Genomic DNA, 16,448 nt, shown 5'->3' on the forward strand with positions numbered 1-16,448 from the left:
GTTTCTTCTGCTGTCTTTACATCTTCAGCCTGTTGCTCTTCTGTTTGTTGAAATTACAAAATTCCTGTGGCTCTTGCTCAATAGGAAACTTCCTTGGTCCTCCCATGTGTCTTACCTAGCAGTGCGCTGTATGTAGTTCCTCAATGTCCTATGTGCCCTCAGTGGTACTTTCTGGGGAGCAGATCGAACCAAGCAGATCGAACCACCCTTATCTGTTTGTACCGGTCCCTACTCCGTTCGAAACTAGTCTGTTGGCGTTTTGTTTATGCATCTGCACGTTCATCCCTCTTAACAATGTCTCAATACTACCCACCATTGTGGCATCCATTTGGCCACTGGCACCTTTTACACTAGCCCAGTTGAGAGTCTGTATGCAGAAGCTCCTGAACTACTGCTGCCCTACTGCTGTGACTTCCTCCTTAACAGATATGAATGCCCTTTCTCTGCCATGCATGGGCACCCATCATATGCCTCCTTCAATGATTCCTGTGATCACCACTATGGGGTGCTTCCCTCTTGTCTGTTACCTCCTGGAGTTCTCTTATGGTTATTGCTCCAGTAGCTTAACTTCACGCTACCTGCCACTTTCCTGATGGGTGTAAACCCTTCACCACCTTGGCTTCATCTGGCGGCCCATGTTCATTCACTTCCTAAGGACACTACTCTAGCCTTGCTCCATCACCTTCAGTTTCACGACCTTCACACGGAACTTTGCAATAATACCTTTGTTTACACTGATGGATCTCGCATTGGCACCGACTTTTTTCAGTTCTGACATCTGGAACACCATTCAGTATTTACAGCAGATCTCTTCACCCTGTATCAGGCCACGCAGTACATCCGGCGACACAGGCTTTTCAATTGCGTCATCTGCTCAGACTCTCTCTATGCCCACCAAAGCCTCTGTGTGTTGTACACCATCCTCCCTTAGTACCAGGAGTCTAGGAAAGCGATCACTTTCTCACTGTTAATGGAGTCACTGTGATGTTTATGTAGGTTTCTGCTTATGTCAGTCTGACAGGAAACAAGGGCGCTAACACTACTGCCAAGGCTGCAGGCCTCATACCTCAGCCTACTAGTTCTTACATTCTCTCCGATGGTCTCTGTGTTGCCATTTGTCAGCTGGTGGCGTCACTTTGGCATCATCACTGGTCCTCCCTTCATGGGAAGGAGGTACGGGTTATTAAGCATCTACCAGTGGCTTGGGCAACCTCCTCTCGCCTTGAAGATATCATTTTAGTTAGGTTGCATTTCGGGCACTATCTTTTTAGCCATTGCCATTTGTTACGTGGTGCTCCCCCACCACTTTGTACTCACTGTACTCACCCTTTGATGGCCCACCATTTCCTTGTGGAAGGGCCTTTTGTTAACCGTTTACATTCTGGTGTGTGTTTGCCTTCTGAGTTATCTGCCACAATGACGTGCGGGCTGTTGACCACATTTAATTTTTATCCATCATTGCAATATGGCGAACGCCATGTCATTTTTAGTTCAGTACCTCCACTTCCGAATGGTGTATTTCATAGACCTTTCACCACATCCCTGTTTTTATCTCTCTTCTCTTCCGTCTATTAGAATTAACGTATAATCGTTTTTAACTCCTCTCTTTGTCTTAGTTGTTCTTCAGTTCTGACGTAGGCACATATGACCCTAGTTGTTTTTGCGCCCTAAAATAAAACAAAACAAACCGAACAAACAAAATTGTAAATCTCCAAAAGTTCTTCACTGATTGCTTCAAAATTTTGACACAACATTGCTTTCAAATACATGCATGTTTTTATATATCTGTTTTTTTTAATTTATATGATACATAAACAAATATGCAATGTATAAAGGGGAAACATTATTACCAAAAATTGTGATTAGCTCTTCGCCAATTTACTTCAGATTTTTATGTAATACTGAAATGAACTTTTCAGTAGACTTGGGTTATATATAATAGTGAAATGTTGTTAGCAAATAGGAAAGTTGTATTTATGGTTAAAAATACTACCACTGATTGTGAATTTGCAGTAACAATAAACCAGGCTCGAGGAGAAGGATAGATGGAGAGAGGAATGGGGGGAAATAGACATAGAAAATGGAAAGGTGGAGATAGACAGGGAAGGGAGGCAAGAGAAGATGGGGAGGGAGGGGGGAGGTGATAGCTAGAGAGGAGGGACAGGAGGAGTTGGAGAGAGAACAGGGGGAGAAGAAGGTGGACAGAGAAAGAGGGGGTGATGGACAAAGTAAGGGGGGGGGGAGAGCAGAAGGGAGGAGACTGACAGAGAGAGGAGGCAGGAGAAGATGGAGAGAGAGGAGGAGGTGATGGACAGGGAGGGGTGTAGAGAAGGAAGAGGAGGAGGTAGAGAGTGTGGGAGAGGAGATGGACTGGGGGGGGGGGGGGAAGGAGGAGATGGGCAAAGAGAGGGTGAGATGAAGATGGACAGAGATAGGTGGAGGAGGACATTATGAAGTATACTCAATTACCATACATATTGGAAACATGTGCTTTCTTGTTTCTTCATTTTCCATTTAACCAGACCGAGCCAGAGCGACACATAATCGGGAACAGATAGTTAACTGTGGTATTATCTGAGCAATCATTATTCCTTGTGGTATTAAAGAGACTTTGGAGAAAAGAGAAACAGGAAATATCAAGAGCTTAGATTTCAAACTGGTACTAAACACAGAAGGGAAAGCTGAAAGGTGTGAGGAATATCGAGGATCTGTACAAAGCTGCATCCACAGCACACACACAGTACAGCACCATGCCACAAATAAACACATGGCACAGACCAGGTCAGAACTGCACAGAATGGAGCAGTGTGTATGTAGGTGTGCAACAGTGTTCCATTATGCCTACGTGTGTGTCAATAAATATGGAAAACAAAAAAGGACATGCAAATGGGGCACTCACAAATGAACAGTTCCTTTGCTGTACCAGTGCAATGTGGAACTTGTTCATTATTGCACGAGTGGCAGGTTTGATATCCACACCGTGGTGCTGTGGTGCACCAAACTTCCTTCCTAGGTTTTGCGCAGTGCAGTGCGGTTTGGCTGTTGTGGGCATGACTTAAGGGAAACAAACTTGAAGATAATATTGTAGAGAGAGACATAGGTGACGATGAGATGGGAGATACGATATCACGAGAAGAATTCAACAGAGGAGTGTAAGTGGAGTAGACGACATTCCCTCATAATTACTGAGATCCTAGGAAGAGTCATGTATGACAGAACTACTCCACCTGGTGTGAAAGATTTATGAAACAGGCAAAATACCCTTTAACTTCAGAGGAATGTAATAATAGTAATTCCAAAGAAGGTAGGTGCTGACAGGTGTGAATACTACTGAACCATCAGTTTAATGAATCGTATTTGCAAAATATGTTGTGAATTATTTAAATAAGAATAGAAAAACTGGCAGAAGCTAATCTTGAGGAAAATCAGTTTGGGTTCTGGAGAAATGTAGGAATATGTGAGGCAGTATTGACCGTATGACTTACACTAAAAGGTAGTTCAAGAAAAACAAACCCTATATTTATAGCATTTGTAGATTTAAAGAAAGCTTTGGCACCGTGGGCTGCACTACACTATTTCAAATTTTGAAGGTAACGGAGATGAAATACAGGAACCGAAAAGTTATGTACAACTTGTGCAGAAACCAGACTGTGTATAAGTATAGAAGGATGTGTACGGGATGCAGTAGTCGAGAAGAGAGTGAGGCAAGTTGCCTATCCACTATGTTATTCAATCAGAATATTGTACCGTCAGTAAATGAAAAACGAAAAATTTGTTAAGGGAACTAAAATTCAGGGAGATGAAATTAGAACTTTGATGTTAGCCAGTAACGTAATTCTCTCAAGGCCGGCAAAGTACTTGAAAGATCAGTTGAACGGAATGGGTAGTGTCCTGAAAAAAGATTGCAAGGTGAATATCAGAAAAAGTAGAACAAACATAATGGAGTGTAGTAGAATGAAATCAGGTGATGTTGAAGTAATTAGATTAGAAAATAAGACACTTAAAGTAGTGAGTTAGTTTTGCTATTTAGGCAGTAAAAAACTGATGATGTAGAGAGGATATAAAAATTTAGACTGGCATGATAAGAAAAGTGTTTCTGAGAAATAGAAATTTGTTTACACTGATTTTGAATATAAGTGTTGGGAAGTCTCTCCTGACGGTATTCGTCTCAAGTGTAGACTTGTATGGGAGTGAAACATGGGTGATAGGCAGTTCATAAAAGAACAAAATACAAGCTTTTGACACAAGATGTTATATAACGATGCTGAAATGTAGATGAGCAGATCATACAACAAATTACATGCTGCTGAATCAAATCAGGGAAACAAAGAGTTATGGCACAACTTGACTAAAAGAAGAGACCAGTTGTCTAAGGATTGAAGGCAATTGGATTTGTCACCCATCACTATGAAATTTTCATCTGCTTTTGTGTGAGAATATATCAGTTAATTCTTCTTCATCAATGGGTCTTGAAGGTATATAAACTTGTGCTACTACGGTGGGTCTTGGCTCTTTGTTTTTTCTGTTGGCTTTGATAATGTGATCACTATTTTGTAGTAGTTCATCTGTATTCCAGTTTTCTTATTCACTATTAGTCCTACTTTTATATTACCCATATTTGATTTAGTATTGATAAACCTGTATTCACTTGACCAAAAATAATAGTCTTCTAACCTCAACATATCCATTTCTCTTTTCAAGTTTCCTTACCTTTCTACCCGATTAAGGAATCATTTCACATTCCACTTTCTGATTCATAGAATGACAAATTAGGTTTTTCTAATGATAACAACCTCTTGGGAAATCACCAATTGGAGATCCCAATTCAGGGAGGAGGGGGGGGGGGGGACTATTTCACCCAAGATGGTGGCATTATCATTAAACCATACAGTGTAGCTGCATGTTCTTGGCTAATATAATGGCAGTGATTTCCCCTTGCTTTCAGCCATTTGCAGTACCTAAATCTAGCAAGACCAAGTGTCCAGTGTTGCATGGCAAGATCAGTAGTCAATCACCTAGATTGTTCCACTTGTAATTACTGTAAAGGCTGCTGCCCGTCGTCAGGAAACAAAAGTTTGGCTTCTTCACAGAATCCCATCCAATTTGGTTGCACATATGGTATGACGGTCTACTATATCATTCAGACACACACACCACACCACCACCACCACCACCACCACCACCACAGCAGGGTCCATGTTTCATTGGGGGGGGGGGGGGGGTAGTAATAAATGTAGAAAGGAAGAGTTCACTAATTGTGTGCATATGGGGTTTGGGGGGGGGGGGGGGTATAGTGTATGACAGAATTTGGAACTAGGCAATAATGTTACATGAGCTGCCCATGAAACTTCGTTTAGAAGCACGCTCTGAGTGAGATGGCACACTGGTTAGCACACTGGACGGACTCTCATTTGGGAGGACAAACTTGTGACCGGCCATCTTGATGCAGCTTTTTTGTGATTTCCCTACATTGATTAAAGCAAATGCTGGGATGGTTCCTTTGAAAGGGCATGGCCAATTTCCTTCTCCATCCTTTCCTAATCTGAGCTTGGTGCTCCATCTCTAATGCCATTGATGTTAACGGGACGTTAAACAAAAAATGTTCTTTTCTTCCTTCCTATAGCAGCACATTTCATTATATCTTTTTTTTTCTTTTGTTTTGTTTGAATCTGTTGATACAACTAATTTTGTTTCTTAATACATCATACAATGTCTTGTCTTGAGTCATTTCCATACAAATTGTTGTCTTCTTTTTTTACTTTTTTTTAAACAGCTGACTTTAGAAAATTTCATTTGTTAATCATCTCTTTGCTTACTATCTTGAACGAATTTGAAACAAATTGTAGCTATTTCTATTAAATGACCCATGAACAATGATATTATGATAAGAGATTCTGCAAGTGTTTAAATTTTTTGAAATATTTATTATAACAATTTCAGATCCAATAAGTCACACTTTATTCCTAGTTTTAATTACATGTAATGATTATCTTTAGATCTGATTAATCTAAGGTGACCATATTTTTGGAAGCCTAAGCTGGGACCAACAAGGGTGCCCATACAGGAGGGAAAGGGAGGCCACCCCCACACCACCACCACCACCACCACCACCACCACCACCACTGATACAATAACTACTCACTACTCAGAATACAACAGCATTCTATAATTGTTATACTTTATTAAAGTTTGCACTGAAATAAGTAACACGTATCCAATGACAATATAAAAAATGTAATATAAAACATAAGACACATTCACAGTTACTGTATAATAACGATGTACCAAAATATTAAAAGTTAATAAAGTATTTGATTATATAACCATATACAACTTTAAAAATTCAGTTGCTGATGCCCCCATATTTTTGTGATGAATGAATTTTATTTAACAAACGTTTACTTTCTTTTAAGTTTAGGAAATCGTAGAATTCTGAACAGCTCTGTTTCAGGTTAATTTTAACAGTCAGAATTGATATCAGTCTCTATTTTCATTAGAGTTTTGTCAGATATCCACATCGTATTCATCAAAGAAAAGACACGCTCAACTGCTGCATTTGTACCTGGAAGACACAAATTCCACAATCCTTGAAATATTCGCGTAAGGAATTTGTTTCGATGTGAAGAGCTGAAATGTATGTACCCAACACATATCAATGTCAGTTTTCTCTACATTCCATTTGTTTTTTTTTTCTGAGGGCTGACAAACTGCTGAATATTAACACACTCTTGAAATAATTACTACCTATTGATGTTACAGTTTGGTAGTATGTTTATGAGCAATTTGTGGCATTTTTATACCTCAGCCCATGTAGGTACATTGTAAAAAGAACCCATATGAAGTTCGAAAAGGCGTTAAAATGATCTGTCCACTGCTCATTGTATTGTGCTATGCTATCATAAAATTAGCGATGGTTTCAGTGAACTTAATAAAGTTTATGTCACCCCTCAGATTCAAGTTTGCTTAAAGCACTTCTTACAACATGTGACACGAATCTGGTTTTTCGTTCTTCTGTCATATTCACTTCCAATTCACGAAATGCTTCTCCAACCTCTGCATATGTAACATGCTGGCCTTCTATCTTCAATATTTCTGCATGAAAAGTTGATGCTTGATTATGTAAAAACATAAAGATGGCTTCAGAACATGTATCTCGTCTGTGCCAAAGATTGTATTCTCGCAAGTGTTGGCATTGGTGTGGAACGGCAGGAAAAGAACTAGCAGTGGGTGTGGTAGTTCTTTCAAATGTTCTAGTGTATAGTAAAAACAATTTTGTCTTGCACCATTCCATTGTTGTTGTACAATTGCATGCCTGTACTTATTTCGTCATTCATGTGACCAGCAGTAATATGAAAATAAACATTGAAATGGGTGACAAAAAATTTACAATCCATGCAAGAAAATGACCCAGATTCTGGGCTAGCAGTGCAATCCGACTATGAGGCAGTTGTCTATGACATCATGAGTAATTGAACAAGTGTTTAGCAGAAATCTGATGCAACAATGTTGTTTAATGCTCCAAGGAGGACATTGCTGTGAGGTAACACTTGAACACAGGAGCTGAGTGATATAATGAAAGTTTATTTTGTTATTGTTTAATTAAGCAGTGATTTAGCTCATATAATACAAGTTTATTTTATCATTGTTTAATTAAACCAAGATTAAACTGTAATTTCGCTCATACATTTTTGCCTTGATAACATGAAGACAGCTATTCTTAGACATGTAAAAATTATGAGTCGTGTCCGCTCGTGTTACAAAAAATCGGCACGCCTGCTTGAGTGAGTGTTAAAAAGAACATAGTGAAAGCTGTAAAGTAAGGGCAACAACACAATAGTACATCTATGACAACATTCTGTAGCTTCTAGCATTTTACTAGATGCCAAGGACTTTTGTCACAGGTGTACTATTGTGCTGTTGCCTTTATTTTACAGCTTTCACTGTTTTTAAGAAGTTTGACTTTTCACAATTCATGATGAATCAGATCTGAAGATGATCATTACATGTGATCAAAACTAGTTATCAAGTTGATTGTTTGCGACTTAGGCTGTTATGATAAATATTATAAAAATGTTTTGCTTTTGTATGCTCATTGCAGTATACATTGGCCTCTGGAGTGCATGAAGTACATTGTGCTTAGTTATTTTAAGTGAATTGCAATTCAGATATTTAAATTTCTAAATTGTCATCTTGGTACATTACCCTGTCATTTTTTTTTTTCCTTCCAGACTGTACGAGTCATATAAGCGAGTCCAAAAAGTGAACCAAAATTTGGAAGATAAATTATTAAGAATTGTTGATAAATGTGAAACAGAGAAAAATGCTTTAGTTCGTGAAGTTGCTTCATTAAATCAACAACTTACGGACTCAAGAGTCAAAGTGAATTACCTGCAAAATGAAAATGTAAGTATGTTGTGAACTGTCATTTCATTATCTTTATCATTCATGAACTTGGCTGTCATGTAGTAAAATTGACATGATTAGTGGGTAATGTGAGAATGTGTAAAGCCAGATGAAGTGTACTGGGACTTGGATTCAACCCAAGAAAAGATGAATGGAGAAGTTATTTAAGAAAACGAAAGTATGGAGAAGCTTTGTGTCATTTGAATATCCCTCTAGGCTCTTATATTTAAGGTAAAGGAACAATCTGCATTACAAGACTTGTAAATGATGTTATGTGATTAAAGTGTGTGTGGGGGTGGGGCCACGGGGGGGGGGGGGGGGGGGCATGTCTGCGGGCGATTGTCTCTCCATGTCCTCAGGACAAGTCATAGACATTTTCTCTGGTGTTTTGACAGATATTTTCAATTCACTTTTGCAATGTGTGGAAATAGTCATCTGAAACAAATAGTGCTCATCACGTGTTTCAGGCGACGCGCCGTGATAACAGAAATTTACGGTTTGTTTCATGTTGTAATAAAATGTTTTTCTTAAAGTGGGATTTTTATTGGCCATTTAATAGAACTGTTCCAAATCAGCGTTTTCACGATGACAGTAAAACATTAAGAGTATTAATTATGACAACAGTGATTAAGCAGTGCTGTTGCATTGTAGTAGTGCATACAGGGCAAAATGGGCAAGGAATCTTTAATAATTATTTATTTGCCAGTGATCATTTTACATGAAATATCATCATCATTTTATCTTGGAACTCTTCCATTTGGATCCTTTTGCATACAAAATATTGGGAAATAAATAAATAAATGAATAAATAAATAACAAAAACTGTTTTGCATCAAGGTGGACTCGCAGCTCCCATATTGAAGTGTCATATCACATCCCAGCAAGAAAAATGACCCAAGTCAAAAAACCGCAATTTTTAGTTTGTCACTGAAAAATATGTGTGAAGTACTCCAGTGTGCACAAAAAATATGATGGAAATTACTGCTAACGATTTTTACTTGAAATTTAAAGGAAGCTTATACTATTCCAATTTAAGTTTTATAGAGTTAATTCAAATTGGATTTTTCTTAAGTATTGCATTGTTGATTTATGTTACTCTTTTTGCCAGGGTGTGATAAGTAAATAACGATAGTGTAGTCAAATTAAAGGATACAACTACCATGCTAAATAATAAAATCAGTATTGTCCATATCAAATGAAAGATGATGATGATGATGATGATGATGATGATGATGATGATGATTGGTTTGTGGGGCACTTGACTGCACGGTTATCAGTGCCCGTACAATTTCCCAACCTTTGCTCAGTCCAATTTAGCCACTTTTGTGGATGATGATGAAATGATGAGGACGACACAAACACCCAGTCATCTCGAGGCAGGTGAAAATCCCTGACCCCGCCGGGAATCGAACCCGGAAGCCATGATACATTGAATTAAAAAAGTACCAATGAGTGACACAGACCAACAAAGTGAAATCAATATAATTAAAACAGTTGCTCATAATAATGGATATAAACCCATAATAATAGAAAAATTCCACAACAAAATGCAAACAAAAAACACAGTTCCCGTAAACAGCAATCCACACAACATTCACTCCAAACCAAATCAGTATGCCACAGAAGCCAAACCTAAATATGCTGCTCTCCCATACTATTTATATTTTAGGATAACTAATCAGTAAAATCCACAGCACATATTCTAATGAAAGCATGAAAGCCTTCTGACAATGAATTATAATGATCAGAAACTGGTAATGGTACTTTTTGTATAAAGGACTAAAAATAAATTTGTGGCTGGTTGCTTTTCTCAGCACCATCAACATTTGTCTTTTGTATTGTAATATGAGTTTTTCATTAGCCAGTAATACAGTTCTATTTTGAAATTTTTAAATGGCAAAGAACAAGCAGAGAGGGGAAACGACGTAAAAATTTTGAAGACATTCATTTCGTTAGTTTTCTGTTCTTGGTAGTCTGTGCCTTGGAATGTCAGTCTTCGCCTTATTTCTATTGTCATGCTTGTGAATTTCTTCTGCAGCAATGCATTCTTATGCTGTTCCAGGTAAAAGGTGCAGAGACGTAGACATAAAAATTTACAACTTTTAGAATTTGAAACTTTGTAAAAAAGAGGGTGTCAGAGCTCCATAGGACCAGCCTTCCATATTATACATTCTTTTAAACATGGAGTACCCTCATTTAATTTGGCCTTATGACATGTGAGTGAAAGAGCCCAAAATAGGTCATAGAGAGATGGTTACTACTAACTATATCTTTCCACATGATGTAGGACATCGAGAGATCTTTTTGCAAACTTGGTTGATATGCTTTTCCCATCTGAGTTGGTCTTCAATATGTATTCCTAAAAGATGACACATTTATTTTTTTATTCTGTTAAACAATTCTAACGTAAGCTTTTGAGTTTTTGTCTGTATTACAAACCAGTTTTATTTGCATCACACCAATTTAATGTTGGATATCATTACACTGAGTAAGTAAAGTTGTGTCTTCAGCATAACAGACCTACAGTAGTGCCGTTTATTCTGGACACTTTCTATAGATTCATTGAATATTGCATTCAGGAGTTTATTTTAGTTGAAATGTATACTACTATGAAAATTGCCAGAAGACATGCCTTAGTGTCCAGTATTTGAAAATTAAAGTTCAGATATACAAACTTATTGTGAAAAGGAAAGTTGCTGCTCACCATATAGCAGAGATGCTGAGTTGCAGATAGACACAACAAAAAGAACACATGCAAATGCAATTCACACACGACTGCAGTCTCAGACAACTGAAACCACACGCCTGAGACTGCAGTCGTGTGTGAGAGGCGCGCGTGCTTGTGTGTGTGTGTGTGTGTGTGTGTGTGTGTGTGTGTGTGTGTGTGTGTGTGTGTGTGTTTTCTTTTTTCTTTTTGTTGTGCCTATCTGCGACTCAGCGTCTCTGTTATGTGGTGGGTAGCAACTTCTCTTTTCATAATATCGTTACATTCCATCCTGGATTTTCCATTGTTTAATATAAAAGCTTAATTATAAGTATTTAAAATCAAACAAAATACTCACAACCCAACAATTACAGAAAGTTACAAATTACTTGGCACAAAAGTTATTGCAATATTTCTCAATATTTTGTGGGATAGCCCAATGATTTGATCACTGTATTGACTTGACTTGGCATGGCACTGAGTCCACCAAATGTCGAAGACCTACTAATTTGATCAGTTTGAGCCACAGATTGATGATAGCATCTAGGAGCTCCCTCTAGTTGTTGGGATTCCATCATGAAACCATCATTTTAAGCCTTGACAGCCCGTTCTCATTTGGATTGAGGTCAGGACTGTTTCTGGCCAAGCCAGCACACTAATTTGGTAGTCATTGAACCATTTCGTATTGATTGTCATGGTATGACATGGTTCACTGTCTTCCCAGTCTCACAATGTCCATTCACTCTGTGTAATGCCCATTGTGCATATTTCTGCCTCTGTATTTTGTTCAAATAAGGCTTCTTCCTTGAAGTCCTCACTTATAAAACATTTCCAAAAAGTTACTGGCTGATGGTTTGATCCAGATACTTCAACCCCTGAAGTCTTCAAGATAGCATTGATGTCTTTTGTGGTACATTGATGATCTTACTGAGAAAGACGACAGGTTCTATCACAGTCTTGATTAGTCAGTATTGGTTTTCTGCTGGTTCTTGCAGCAGTTTTGATTGATCCTGTTACTTCATAGCAGTTGCAGGCTTTCCTCACACCTGCCTTTGCAGCATATCCACCCAACGTTTTTGCTATTTCCGCATCGTATAACCTTCTTTACAGAGTGGTACTGCCTTAATCCATTTACTTGGTGATCAGTCACCACATTTCTGTACAGGAGACGTCATTTTCAATCCATCATCCCCCTCAACTCAACTCTCTCTAAAGAAACTGTAAACACCAACAACAACAACAATGTATTGCTGCTACTGGAGTTACAACAATGATCAGAACACTTCTTATCACTCCATAAAATAATATTAACATGCTTCCCATGATTGATTTGTTGGAGCAGAACAAATTGAAAAAAACTGCACTAGCAGATAAGAGTGAAGTTGTTCAATCACTGACAGTTAAGTCATTTTTTTTTAATAAAAATTATAACATCACAGTCTCTAAAAATGATAAATATTCAGCAGGAGATACCATAAAAAAATAAGACCATAATTTATTAATTAGGTATATCAATACTTAGTTACATCTCACAATGTTAAAATGAGCAATCATTTCAACAAAGTGTCCAGAATTAACGCCATTACTGTACATGCAAGACATGTGCGTACATTCTCTCACCACCATCACCTAGTCCAGTCTGATCACAGGCATCACTTATCTCATCAAAGGCAGGGCCACCTGTGAAGGCAGTCACCTGATCTACAAACTAAGCTGCAACAACTGTACTGCTTCTTATGTGGTGTGACAGCCAACAAGCCATGTCCGCATGAATGGCCACAGACAAACTGTGGCCAAGAGACTCCTGGACCATTGAGTTGCTGAACAAGCTGCCTATCACAACATGCTTCACTTCACTTTAATGGCTGCTTCACAACTTGCACCATACGGATTCTACCTACCATCACCAGCATTTCTGAACTGTGCAATAGCGGAATCACTCTGCAATATAGCCTACATTCCCATAGCCCCCCTGGCCTCAACCTTTGCTAGTCCCTGTCCTTCACCCACCTATCCCCTCCCCTGCTGCCATTCCAGCACTACACAGCCCTCTGTCCCACCACTGTGCCCATTAACAATATTGTGAGAAGGAAAGTTGCTACTCACCGTATAGCGGATGCTGAACCGCAGATAGGCACACCAGAAAGATTTTCACACTTAAAGCTTTCGGCCAGTGGCCTTTGTCAACAACACACACACACACACACACACACACACACACACACACACACACACGACTGCAGTCTCAGGCAACTGAAACCACACAGTTGTCAGTTGGCCGAGACTACAGTTGTGTGAGTGGGTTGCGTGTGTGTGTGTGTGTGTGTGTGTGTGTGTGTGTGTGTGTGTGTGTGTGTGTGTGTGTGTACTGTTGACAAAGGCCATTGGCCAAAAGGTTTAAGTATGAAAATCTTTTTGTTGTGCCTATCTGCGACTCAGCATCTGCACTAAATGGTGAATAGCAACTTCCCTTCTCATAATACTGTTACATTCCATCCTGGATTTTCCATTGTTTGGCTGTGGCCATTAAGTTTTTTCTGCCTCCTTTACTTCTCTCCCTTCCCTTTCCCTTCTCCAACCCCTCTCCTCAAACCTCCTGACTACACCTAGCAGCTCTACCGTATTCCCTCTCCTCTCACATCCCTGCATGCTCCCACAAGCAACACACACCTTACCCTACCCTGTCCTGCTGTCCCTCTCCCTCAACCCCTCCCCCTGCCCCCAGCCTCCTCCTTACCACCACCACCACCTACAGACTGCTACTGCCATTACGCACAGATGCTGTGTGCAGTCCGGCATTAGTGCCCAGAGGCAGTGGTCATGTGTGCTTATGTGAATGTGTGTGCATTTTCTACTTTAGAAGCACTTTTGGTCGAAAGCTCAAGTGTGTAGCAGTCTTTCTGTTCTGGCTGTCTGTGACTCATCGTCTCCTCTATAAGGAGAGGAGCCATCTTATCATTTCCATAATATTGTCGACATTTATTAAAATAATGTAACACAATACAGTGTATACAGGGTGGTCAGAAAGTGTCTGAAAAGCTTGTAAGGGTGTTGTAGGGAAGGCTGGGTTGAGAAATAATTGTTAAGGAAAAAATCCAATACATTGGGCTGCTTCTGAGAGCATTGAAGTTAGCCAATCAGGCTGTTGTGTGCACAGATTCCAGTGGCCTGCCAGATTCAGTCAGTGTCGGTTGTCCTCATAGCACAGATAATTGTGCATGAGACTGCTTAGCCTTTGGCTCAGGACTCTGGATTTCACTATACACTTGGCATTTAACTGTCAAACTATCACTCGTAAACAGCAGCTTGCTATTACAGCAGCAACTATTGATCTACGATGGCTGATGATAACTTTAGACTGGAGCTATTTCGGGGTGAACTGTGACATAAATTCTTGGGTGAACTGTGACATAAACTCTTCAGCTGCAACTGAAGAACTATAGAACTGCAGCAAGAGGAGCTCCAGGAACTGACTGAGCAGAAAGTAATGTACTGTATTTCAGTGCATTCTGTGGTGGTGGATAAAGCCAATTCTCCAAAGGATTTCATCATGGAAGCATAATTTGGTTACAGATTATGAGCGCTCTCTACACAGCAACAGGATGGAACCTGTTGTGATACCTGAAAGGTATCTGTAGGCATCACTGTCTATTGTACAACTACATACACAGCATCCTCCCCTGGGGAGGGGGAGGGGGAGAGCTGATGAAGTTGGCAACATTAGCTGCATGCTTTCTCACTTGCTGGTGTGCAAATACAGTGGCTGCACACATGTTGCTCCTGCTGGCATTTGCCTGCAATGCCAGACAAAAACACATCCAAAACATAACATCAGTGATGGGGCAGTCCGACAAGCATTGGGCCACATCTGTCTCTATAGACTCTTCTGTGGGGTGAGGTGTGGCATCCACCTCCATATGGTTATCACTGGTTGACTGCAGCAGTGCCTTGCTGACAGAGGTGAAGTTGGAGATGACTGCTGTGGCTGCATTTGTATATCCTCCAGACTGGTGATATTATATTCTAAACTTGACGTTGCCGCTGTTCTTGTCAATGGAGCTACATACCCATAGTCACTAATGTTCCCCCAAAGGAAAAGCCACAAGATACTGGATCAAGTGACCTGAGGGTGGGGGGGAGACAAAAGAAAAGAGTCGCATCATCGTCATTGCTACTCCCAATCCATTGATGCAGAAGTTTGTCATATAGATAATGGTGAACATCACTACCCCATTGAGGGGGTGCCCAATCTTGTTAGAAGATGAAATTCTTGGGAACAGCAATTAGTTGTGGAAACAATCATAATTGCACAATTGCAACATATCAGTGTAGGAGGCACCAATCACCTTCAACAGAAGAAAAACTATCCATTCAGCTTCATCTGTGACCTTGCACAGAAAACCTTAATCTTCAGTCAATCTTATACATACATTACAATTTCATGAGGATGTTCAGTGCACCACACCCACATTGTGGCGACTAACCATTTCTGATAAATGGAAGGTTCTTTGTCAGTGAATGTCAGCTTCAAGACAAAATGTTCATCTTAAGTGCTTCATGCATTGTGATGCAAAATTGAGGGCACGAGCTGTGATCATCTGGTTTTAATTGTCACGTGAACTGAAGATGTACAGGTTGAAATGTAACTGCTGTTGTAGTATCTTGCACATATTTTGCTGCAGTATTCTCAGATCATGGCATGTGTAGACCATTGATTTTTTGGGCTGCATATAAATTACACTCCCATCCTCTCCACAGTTGTGTCTGACGCACTTGGTCGACCAGTATTGACACACACACACACACACACACACACACACACACACACACACACAGAGAGAGAGAGAGAGAGAGAGAGAGAGAGAGAGAGAGAGAGAACACCAGTGTCACTAAATTGTCAACACCAACGTACAGTGCTCTGGTTACATGCCGATTGTTTTTCATAATTTCTTTTGAATCCACACTGCACTGTTGTAACACATAAACATGTCACACATTCAAACGCTAAAACTCTTTAATTGCTTTTTCGCCATTTTGTCAAATCATGGCAGTCACAACGCCAGCCGGTGGGCACAGTGCAAACTAACTGAGTTCATGGTTCTATTCTTGATTGAGTTGCATTTGTACATGTAATACTTTTGAAAATGCAGAACTTTGAAAATGAACTACTCATTTGTAGTAGCCCTGTATTTTTACAGTAATGATGCCTCTCTGGCAGTGCACGTGGTTTATACTCTGCCACAGTGACATTGATGTAACATTTGAAGTACTTTAGATTTAAGTACCTTAGAATTCTGAACGTTTACAGCTTTATAAACTGTAGGTCCATGTCTCATGTTCC

The 16,448-nt window shown here is 39.6% G+C and overlaps 1 protein-coding gene across 2 annotated transcripts in view; it reads left to right on the forward strand.

Moving 5' to 3' along the window:
* The window catches only part of LOC126262832 (uncharacterized), a 115,624-nt gene that overhangs the window by 53,395 nt on the left and 45,781 nt on the right, over positions 1–16,448 (forward strand). For both annotated transcript variants that reach the window (XM_049959685.1, XM_049959684.1), the window contains one exon: positions 8,229–8,403. In XM_049959685.1, coding sequence (XP_049815642.1) covers positions 8,229–8,403 — 175 coding nt within the window. The remainder of the gene's footprint in view (positions 1–8,228; positions 8,404–16,448) is intronic.

The sequence above is a fragment of the Schistocerca nitens genome, chromosome 6, assembly GCF_023898315.1.
Source record: "Schistocerca nitens isolate TAMUIC-IGC-003100 chromosome 6, iqSchNite1.1, whole genome shotgun sequence".
Lineage (NCBI taxonomy): Eukaryota > Metazoa > Arthropoda > Insecta > Orthoptera > Acrididae > Schistocerca > Schistocerca nitens.